This window comes from Bombus vosnesenskii, unplaced genomic scaffold (assembly GCF_011952255.1).
Source record: "Bombus vosnesenskii isolate JDL3184/JDL3185 unplaced genomic scaffold, Bvos_JDL3184-5_v1.1 scf7180000013264, whole genome shotgun sequence".
Taxonomy (NCBI): domain Eukaryota; kingdom Metazoa; phylum Arthropoda; class Insecta; order Hymenoptera; family Apidae; genus Bombus; species Bombus vosnesenskii.
In genome coordinates, this window is record NW_022882924.1 from 5,508,297 (window position 1) to 5,519,258 (window position 10,962).

Here is a 10,962-nt window from a genome sequence, read left to right on the forward strand (position 1 = left end):
TTATTCATTATTCGTCCCAGAAAAACATAAAATATTAATGAAGCGAAACGAGCAACGTAACGAGATCGGACAAATGCCTCGGGGAAAAATCGCGAGTGTAACGCGAGAAAATCGGTCCCCGCGATTTCGTTGAAAAAATTGTTGCATACGTTACGGTGAGTTTTTTTAAGAGAGAGAAACAAGGATCTGAAAAAAAAAAAAAAAAGAAAAAGAAGAACGAAACGACCGGAGTGGAGTCGAGGCGAGAATGATTGCAGAGAAGCTCGCGTTTAATCCGCTTAGCGGCTGCTTTGATGGAGAGCGCTTGTTCTATCACGATGAGATTGCGAAATAGCAGTTCCGTTCTCGCATTGGTTCCGAAGTTGATTGCGGCCGGTTGCCTGTTGCATCAACATCGCGTCCTATCGTAAGGAAACTCGAACGTTTTACTTCCTCTCTTACGTTCGTACACGTCTCGTTCGCACGATCGCCAACGGTATTAACACGAGTTTTAACCTCGATGAAGGAAACCAGCACTTTTACGATACAAATATGCCTGACGTCATCGCGCACGCTCGTTCAGGTCGGAGATGGATGAGCCTGTTAAAAAATTACACAGCGATAAATTGCACGGAGGATTTGTGAAAGAAGTTGCACAAGCCCGTTAACTCGAACGTACGACTAATCTGAGACGCTGTGTGCGCCTCCCAGAGTACTAGCAACTAGCACATTTCCCATGGCAAGGACATCGAAGAAGGGGAGATACGTAATAATAACGATACGCGAATCGAGGATAACCGAGTCGCAGTGAACGGCGGTTGTAATTAGGGACGCCCGTCTAACCGCGAAATTTCGTGATCTTATTAAATCCAGAAGGACGTTCGTGAGTGTGCCGTAGAGAAAAAGGGAAAGGCTAAATTATTATTACTCGCAGGCCAAGGTGCTCGCTGGGATCTCGAGCGTTCTTCAGGACTCTGCCGAGACACCGATTTTACGTAGGATCTTTAATACCGATCGTGGATGGGAACGAGAGTATTAAATAACCGGTCTTTATTCACACGTTTTTCATTAACATTTTCCCTTGGTTCGCCGTTCGTAGAAATCGATATTACGGGCAACTTTGCCTGAGATTGTGCGATCGAAACATATATCGCAATATGTTAAAACGAGCAAAGTTCCAATACCAATCTACTGCGTGGAATATCGTCGTATAGACGTACTGACCCGATTTCATTTCCAATAAAACGGATGGGTGATTCTACGTTATATCCGGTAGAGGTGAAAAGAAGAAACGCGATGATGAAAACGGTATAAATCAGGGCAGTCGATCTTGGACGATTCGCCCGAAACTGCCTGTAATTTCGGGCGGGAACTAACTGAAACGAAGCTCGTGTACTCAAATGCGCCTAAACACGAAATTGAAGCGAAGCTGATCGAAAGGTAAGAGGGGCAGCAGCAGCTTCTGTGCGCGATATAATCACCGAGATTTCCTTGCGATTTCGTGGAACATCTGGGCAATTTGCGTGCGAGATGAGAAACCCCGCAGGCCGTCTAGCGAGACAGCCGTTGCGAGATTCGCTTTTGCCTCGGACACCGATCCGTAATCGCTGGTCAATCCTTTTCGAACCTGCAAAAACCCTACAGATCGAGAAACGAAAGGCTTCCGGAATTTTGTTTTGCTTTGTTCGAACGACGCGCAACACACGGTTATATCGATCGGTTATTTCTTCGACTTTTGCTTCACGATCGCGTGATAGAGGAGTTCATGGAATCGATAGCAAAAGGAAAAAGAAGACCGAAGAAAAAATATTGTTGTAGAAAAATGAAGATAAAGAAAGAGAGAGAGAGAGAGAGAGAGAGGAAGATGAGGAGCAAAAATGCCTACTGATCGTTCGTTTCTTTGCGGAAGTACGGACAATTTTGTTACATAAACAGTTGTACTTTACGATCATTTTATGAGGCTAATAATCATTTAATTTATAGTAAATAATGATATGCGCGTAATAACGTCGATAAACAGAATTGCACACACATGCAGCTTCGTTAAATATGTATGTATGTAAGACCAAGATACAATCTACCCGGGCAATAGTGAATAATTATGAAAATGTTGTGCTACAATGCGTTACACTCGTCACATTAATTTATGCGAATGGCAATCGAATTGAAAAACAAGTATGTTGGAAGATTTAATGCAATTAATTGATATCTTACTAGCATTCTAATTAGTTTAATTAACGTACGATTACTTCTGTTACGGAGATTTCTTAGTCTCTTTACTACAATCATTCACGACACGATCGCCATACGTTTAACGTCTTAATTTTCTTAAAAGTATACAATTTAATGCGGCATACGCTCGTAATTATCCGGCCACGTTATATATCACTTCGCTAACCTTGCAATTTCTATCTCCTTTTTTTTTTTTTGCTTCCAGGGAAGAATTAGCGATGAAGATCGGTCTTACGGAAGCACGAATACAGGTTAGTAAATCGTACGTCATTTTCTCCTCTATTTTCTTACTCTAAAATAATATCAATGAATTTCGAATAAAATGTCGTTTGAAACGTTTATTCGTTCGATGATCGTTACGCAAAAGAGCTTGTCGATATTGATAACTTGCAACTTATGACTTTTGTAAAATCGTAGTAACGATATTAATATTTTTCCCTCGATAATTCTGATAGCAACGTAATTGAGTAGTGTAGGATTTACTAGAATGACGAACTACCTCGCAGTCGCGATAAACGGAAAGAACACGAGCTGTCAAGAACAGAGGGCGAGAGTATCGTCCGGTAATCGTCTGCGTGACAACGGCGCGCGTCACGTTGGCAAGCAGAATGCGTCCGTAGAAGTTCGGTGCTCGAACAACCGACTAATTCGCTCAATTAGTTTAATTTATTCTCGGTATTTACTCGATCTCGCCCTTTTCCAGTTCGTCACTCGAACGTTCCTTATATAGCGGTCTCCTCTTTTCTCGGCACACTTTTTTCGTCTTTCTTAAACGCACAGCGCGCATTTATACGCGTCTCTCTTGCCCCATGGAAGTCCACGCTCGGTACTTTTCATTATACTTGCAAATATGTCTCCATCCACTGCAAATCGACGATTTATTTCGAGTTTAAAGCCATTATACGAGCACACGCCACGAGAATCGCTATTAAACGAATGCTATGGTATCGGGAACTTCGCTACTGTGCTAATCATTTTCAAGAATCCGCCGGAACTTGTACACGCCTCTCGTTTGTCTAAGGCGTTGCTTGCTCGTCGAAAAACATGCGCTTACACCCCGTAAGTATTTGGACACCTGGTGTAATTCGATCGAGACCAAAGACCGACATTAGACCAAAGAAATAAGTCGTTTAAAGTACATCTTGTAATATGTATACTCGAGGTGTCCAAATACATGCGAACATACGTATACATCTATCCAAATATTCAATCAACGTTAGTTTAACTAACACGTCGTCCGTGTTGAACAGCAATTTTGATCTATGTTCTCGTAGACGCGTTGAGAAATATTCCAGAGAGTATTAATTCCTGGTCTATCGTAGAGTATAATTATTTAAGGAGGAAGGTTTTTCGTTTGAGGAAGTGCTCGTGGTGCCGCGGCTAGGGATAGAAGCAAGAGAACCGTTGAAAGGGGGAGAGATAGAGAGAGAATGTAGCCGGCGTCCGCGTAATTAATGCGGCACGATTAAGCACGAAACGACTAGGTTCCGGCGGCGAATCGTGGTTACGTTTTGTTTTAAAAGCCACAAGTCGGATGTTTAGCTCCCTGCTGGGGGCAATCCTGCTCGCTGTGGGGGGTCCTGGCACCCGACCCCCCACACCCCGTCACCTTTAACTCTCCATACGCCTAGCAACGACTTTGCATGTTCCACTGTGTCTGTCCGATCGTTCGAATCACCCGTGGAACACACGCGTTTCGTTCTCTTCTCTTCCTATTCCACTCTCGTATTCTCGTTTTCTTTCCCTCGTGTTCCATGACCGAATATACCAGTTCGCGTTACGTAATCCTTCTAACCGATGTACATATTACTCGGTCTCGTTCGTTCTCGATTAACCGAGAATTCGATAGAAAGAAAACGTCACTCACAGAAGTTGCCACTCGTTTTTCTAGTGCGTGTAATATCATGTAAGTGAGATCGAAACTTTCGAGGGAACAAAAAAGAAAAAAAAAGAAAAAAAGAAGGGGAAAGGGGAAAACGATTAGTTTGGTAGTCTACATGATCCATAATCTCACGAGTCACAGAATACTTTCCTCGCGTCGAACGATCGATCGAATCGATTTTCGAATCGCTAAGTCATCCCGAAATATCCTTCCATCGATCCCATTCCCTTGCCTATGCAATGACGAGGCTCCATCGTCGCCGATTGTACTGGGAGTGTCTACGGTCTACACGTTCCGGCGGTTCTTTTGATTTCCTAGCCGAGAATAAAAATATCCATGTGGAAGAATCTTCCTACCACCTCAAGACGAGGTATTTTCCAATGCAGCGAAGAATCCCCGAACCGAGTTGGCCAAACAATCGTCAAAGATAATTTGTCGCGTGTCGCTAAGCCTATAAAACCGTACTTCGAAACAAATTGCTTCGTAAAGTTTTCTACTCGAACTTGAATCGCGTCGTGGTTACGAAACGAACGCGTACAAAGTATCTTCGTGGATTCGTCGTCTTGCAGAAACGAGCAGATGTTTAGTACAAAGCTCGCGATTATCGAACCACGTTGGGTCGTCGTCATTACGTTCTGTCACGAGATATATGAAGGCAATTTGTTCGAGTGGAACCGTTTGTCTCGTTTCTGCGAGGCTTCTCCACGATAACGTGAAATCCGACGTATATACGCGTGTTCGTGTTCGAAGCACGACACACGAAATCGACCTAACAACCGAAAAGGAGACTGCGGAATTAAAGTCCGTTAAAGAAACGGGGGGAGGAAAAAAGAAAGAAGAAAGGACTCTGGGAAGAGAAGGGGATTGCGAGCAGGGAAGACGAGGGAGGAGAGCTTCCGTTGAACTGATTAGAGCTCGAGTCTTCGAGGAACCTTCGCGATGGAATGCGCTCCAATGGTCGACGCATCACGAACGATATTTGTTTCATTCGTAATCGTTTGTTCGATACAGTTTACACGCTCCCGAAGGCCCTTCCATTCCCTTGAAAAATCGTTGCTCGGTGTAGGAAGAACGAATGTGATTTGATTTCCGTTGTTTCTCGCGAGAAGAACCGACGTTCAATTTTTGCTCGTCTAGCGGATCTTCCTCGGGTTTCGAATTTTTGGGATGGTAACAATGGGCCAGAGGAATGCCAGCTAACGGTTTTACGATGGCCGATATTTCGTTAATTTTGAAGAAAAAAAAAACACAAGGGACTGGATAGGCCGATGGAGGAATAGAGGCGAGAAGGGAAAGAGAAAGGAACGAACGGACAAAGATCACTGGCTCTGCCTCGCAGCGATCGTCGGTTTCCTTCCATCCTCGACAATAATGATACACCGCGAGTTTCCTGAAAAAGGGAGAATACGTCGCGTTAACCAGAATTCGCACTTCCACGGTTCGCCAACAACTTTCAGAGAACGAAGTAGTATTTGCTTTCCGACCCGGAATCGGATGAATAGGTTTCCTGAAACCGGACTTGAAATCGATTCTTTCGATCGTTCCTCGGTTCTTCGTCCTTCGACCTGGTTCCTTGAAACGCATCGACGAAACAACGGACGATATTCCAAAAATAGACATACTCAGAGGTAGATCGGTTTCAGAGAGTGAGAGAGGGGGGGGGGAGGGGGAGAAAAGGAAAAAGGTAACGAGCGTAGAAAAATCGTCATTATCGTAGATTGTTCGGTAGCGTTTAAACGTTTAAGAGGAACAGTCTGTATAAAGACAAAGATGGAGGACGAAGGAAAAGGTGAGAGAATAAAATACGCCGTTTGGTTACAGGTTTGGTTTCAGAATCGACGCGCAAAGTGGCGGAAACAGGAGAAGGTTGGGCCTCAGGCACATCCGTACAATCCGTACTTGGGATCAGGTGCGCCACCACCATCGGCGGTCGTCGCGCCGACCTTGCCGAACCCTTTCGCCCACCTGGGCACGTTTCCCCTGAGGAAACCCTACGACGCATTTCGTTACCCACCTTTGGGTCACGGACCGGTCCTTCCCGGTAGTTACGCCGCTCATCCCTATCATCGCGCGCCGCCACATTTGCTACCACCTGGAATGCCTCTGCCTTACACGTCGGCCGCGTCCTTTCAAAGTCTCCTGGCGAACATATCCGCGGCGCAGAGGCCGAAATTGGTACGCGGTTCACCACCTCCGCCTCCGCCTCCAACGGCGCCCGCGATCAGTCTCGCGCATCCACCGGTTCCACCGCCACCGCCGACAGCCAGTTCACCCCAAGGTTCGCCCACGGGTAGCGTCGGACTGCCCGACATCGACAGACGAACCAACAGCATCGCCTCTCTCAGACTCAAGGCCAGAGAATACGAGCTCCACCTGGAGATGCTTCGCAAGAGCGGAGATCTCATCAGCTGAAGAGACTCGCTGTTCTAAAAACAGCTAGAAACTGCGATTCCATCACCGGTGCCTCTACATCTACTCTGATTCATTGATCCAAATCGCCAACCACGACGATGGTCGTCGTCTCTTCCCGTCGAACCACTGTTTCCTCTGACCCAGATCGAGCAAACGGAGCCAGTAGAACGGAACTGCGTAGAAAAAACCTGAAACGCGACCTACCATGCTGGCGTGGCCGATGCGACAAGTGGTGGAAAAATTCACTCGTAACCTCCGAGATACGCGTTCCCTAATGCGATCCTGCCGACCGATACAAAGTATTTCGCGTCTCCTTAGGTCCACGCTTTCGTATGTTTCGTACAAGATACGAGCCAAAGAAGTCGCTGCGAAGTAGCCGACCACTTTGTAATTAATCGCGTGTACGCGAAGGAAGGTTGAACAATAGTTATCCTTCTTTCACTTTGTGATCACTTTGTGCCTTCGTTACGTAATATCTAATCTTAGGAACGCTGGACTCGATTGTATTTCAAATTGCGTGCCAGCGATTATCGAGTTAAAGAGGTAAACCGAACGCGATCTCGGGATACTTGTCATCGTCTTAACTATCGTTGGCTCTTATGGAATTCGAAGACTCTCGGTAGACTTTAGGCAACATGCTTCGTGCGACAGATTTCTTGCAATACACAACGAGAAACCAACGATTCAAGCGTCGCGTCTGCGTTGACAACTCGAGCGACCGTTTAGAAAACTCGCAATTAGCAGACGAGTTTTTTGGTGGACGTTGGAATTGTCATTGCTCTTTAGCATGGACCGTGACCCAATGAATCAATGACTCAAGCGACAGACAGTTTTTACGACATCGTTCATTAAAAGAAGGACGATATACCTGTCCATGTACAAACACGTTTCTTCAACCTTTCTCTTAATGTCATTCAGAATACCGACTCTACGTTTAGACGATTACGGAAAGAACGAAGAATCAAGCGAATGTGTTTCTTCGTGTACAATAATGTGTATAATATGCAGTAATGGTGAGGCAATGTTTCGAGCTATAACATACGTATATCTATACTATATATATATATTTACACGAAGTGCTTCGGAATGTCTTTCAAATCTATCTTTCGGCGATCGTGAAAATTTAGGATTCCGCGAATACAGATTTCGCCAAAACAACGACAAGTACGTTTGTGATTATGGCTCGCGGGAAGCATCCGACGAGGAACACCGGACGAGAACATACAGAATTTTCATGGAATTTTTAAACGCGTTCAACGCGGATTCGATAGATTTGAAAAACAATCGGCGAAAGGATGGAGGACGTAGTCACTCACCGTGTTTGGCGAACCGAGAACATCTACTTGCGATTATAAGATTATTTTTAAGCAAACATCATCGAAAGATGTCCGTCCAGAAAAATACTTGGCTACGCGACAAGAACTTCGCTCTCGAGTATATTTTTAACCGTACAAGATTTTTATCGTCAATATCGAAATTGTTATGTTTTATTCTAAAAAGGAGAGTTAACGTTTCGAACCAATGAAATTGTAAGACGCGAGTTAAAGGATTTTCGACGAAATATTCGTCCGATACGAACGAAATTATTTAATTTCGATTATTTCTTTATTTTTACATAGACCGTCGTACGCATTTTAGATAAGAGAAAATACTATTTATATACGCGTTCTTTAATTCTTGAATGTTCAACGACAAGTTATAATAAGTTTTACGACTGTATAAGTATACCTAGTTGCGTAAGTTACCTGTAAATAATTAACGACGTAACTTTGTGAGGGGATCTTGCAAATAATTTCCCGACTGCGTATCGCACGACAATATTAGACTTTTTTTTTTCGAAAGTCGTTTCAGAGGAGCAACGTTCCAAACGTTCGCATCGTACCATAGTGAAGAAGAAATATTACGATTCCTCAGATGTTAGTGTAAAGAGTGATCGAAGTTGTGACTAGGAATTATCAATCTATTCGAAGATCTTGGACAAAACGAAAAAAATACAACGTCGTTCGAACGATTTCTCGTTTCATTTTCCACGAGTAAAAACGAACACTAGATTTCCAGTTCATTGTATTTCATTGATCCTTTTACCTTCCTCTTTTTACCACGAATAAATTACTGCTAGGCGAAAGGAAGACAAAAAGAGAAAGAGCAAGCGGAGGTGGCGAGGGGACAGACAAAAGAAAGAAAATGAACGGCGTTCTTTATTATACGAACCCTTTCTATCGATTATCCAATGATATCGATATTCAACGAATAAAAGCACGCGCGACATGATGAAAAATATTTAATTTATAGGTTCGTCAACTTCCTGAAGGAAAAAGAAGAGTATGCTATTCCCTTGCACATACATTATAACTCTGGTTAGGAGTTTTCAAGAGCTTGCAACTCCTGCTCGACTGACTTATGACAAGTAATTCGCGCCCAGGCACGCCCGTCGACGAGTTATTTAAATATTTTACAGTTTAATGGAGTCCCAGACCATTAATGCGCGTCAGCTAATTAGCGGCATCGTGAATACCTTCGTCCCCCTCTGAGTGCTAACGATCTTCAGGTTGATAAATCGAACGATTACCGACAAAACGATCCGCCGATCAAAACTGACGCAGCCTTAGGTACGCTGCTTCGTTCAACTCGACCATATGCTCTGATCGAACTTGCGTGCTACACAGGGTTTAAGTAATGTCTCGCGAGCTCCGGTGAACTCAATCGCAACTAAACGCATAACGGACGCGCTTTAATCACGCGTTTTACTCTTTAACGCTCGATCCAACACGGCGCGATCTAATTTTCTGAAAATATTACCTGCTGGGACACCGGATTATCCGCTGTGCGTATAATCGTCTTTCTTTTCTTTTCCTCTTTTTTCTTTTTTTCTCGCGTACGTATTTTCTAGATGAAATCCAAACAACCGAAAGGACAGTTCGAAAACGACGAAGGCCGCGATGCGTCGTTCTTCAAATATCAATCGCGTCGAACGATAGTGGAACGTTGGAGCGTTCGATTGTAAAAATTTGTTGAGAAAAAGTTGACTCGATAACGCGCGGCGTACGATAAGAGGTGGACGAGAACGAGTAGAGGCGTGTCCCGATGGTGATCGAGGTTCGATCATTCGAGCCGCGTGATCTGTCGATCCCGCGCGATCGTGATGCAGACCACGCAACCACTCGATCCCAAATTCATCGTGTTGGCCTGGCCATTAGCAAATTACTACGGTGTAAACAGTATCGACGATGCCCGCGGGTACGTCGGCCTACGTGCACCGGTCTACGTATGCATACGTAGATGTTTATACGTCGCGGGGATAGTGGAGAAAGCCAGTTAGTTAGTAACCGATCATTATAGCGACGTTTTACACCGGCTCTAGCCACCTAATAACTGTCTACATCGGAATGAATTTAGCGATCGGTAGCAACCGGCTTCCAAACCGGCTACGTTCTCCAAAAAAGAAATATTAGACGGGTCGAAAAGAATGTGCTCTCGAAACAGTGATTTGTTCGATACCAATTTCCGAGCTGCTGCTAGGGTTATACACGGTCAACGATACCGTAGACAGTTCTTGGTCGACGATACCATTCCGTTCTATTCCTCTAACAGAGTGGCGTTCGAATTCAGAAAGAGAGCTTTAAAATGAACCGAAAGCACGATTGTTAGAAATTTCTTACGACTCGTTAAAAAATCGCGGACTACAGCTGGCAAAAGATCCGACCAAAGGATCCATTTCATCAAGCAGGTACTTGAAAATATCGAACGAAGACCGATAGCTCGTGGAGAGGATAGTTTATGGATCTATCCATGATATCGGAGGAAGCAACTACGTAGACGCAGATTTTTTAACCATTCGATTCGAACAAGGAGGAGGATCGTGATTACGAAAGAATCAATTTCGCCAGAAGGTACTCGAAGCCACCGAACGAAGAGTAATAGCTTTTGATTTTCGTCCGGCTGAAATTCATAGGATAAAATATTCGTTTAAACGCATCAGGGAGCCGCGTTACTCCTCATTTTCTAAATGCTGCTCGTTTTTTCCCGCGTCCACTCACGCGGAGCACGCGTAAGGTTTTATCCGGTTAACAATCCCTAATTGCAGGGTTTGCTGTAACTAACTCGGTTAACGTGAAGGCCCCCACGATGATTCTCCAGCTACGTTACCTATCATCGCGATAGATGCAGATTAAACAGCACCTTAATCTCAGACTTTGCAAGCTCGCTCGAACCTCGCAGACCTCCCTTGTGCTCCCTTATAGTTCGTTTAATAGGGTCTAACGATAGGGAAACGGTTTACGACAGAATCGCGGCCCCCATCCCGACGTTCGCCAAGGACCTCCAACTAATCGACCGTAATCGTTGTTCCTTCGATTATGTCTTGAATTATGTCTCCAATTTTATAATTCGATTAGGCCATAAGGTGTCGAACGTTTCGTTATACTTTCGATTATCGTCGAATAACAAGAAGTTTGAGG

At 44.4% G+C, this 10,962-nt stretch overlaps 1 protein-coding gene across 2 annotated transcripts in view; it reads left to right on the plus strand.

The window, feature by feature from the left end:
• LOC117236749 (homeobox protein aristaless-like) overlaps positions 1–8,562 on the plus strand; it is a 35,083-nt gene extending 26,521 nt beyond the window's left edge. For both annotated transcript variants that reach the window (XM_033499965.1, XM_033499955.1), the window contains 2 exons: positions 2,417–2,462; positions 5,915–8,562. In XM_033499965.1, the coding sequence (XP_033355856.1) occupies positions 2,417–2,462; positions 5,915–6,505 (637 nt within the window). In that variant the 3' untranslated portion in view covers positions 6,506–8,562. The remainder of the gene's footprint in view (positions 1–2,416; positions 2,463–5,914) is intronic.
• The last annotated feature ends 2,400 nt before the right edge of the window (positions 8,563–10,962 follow it).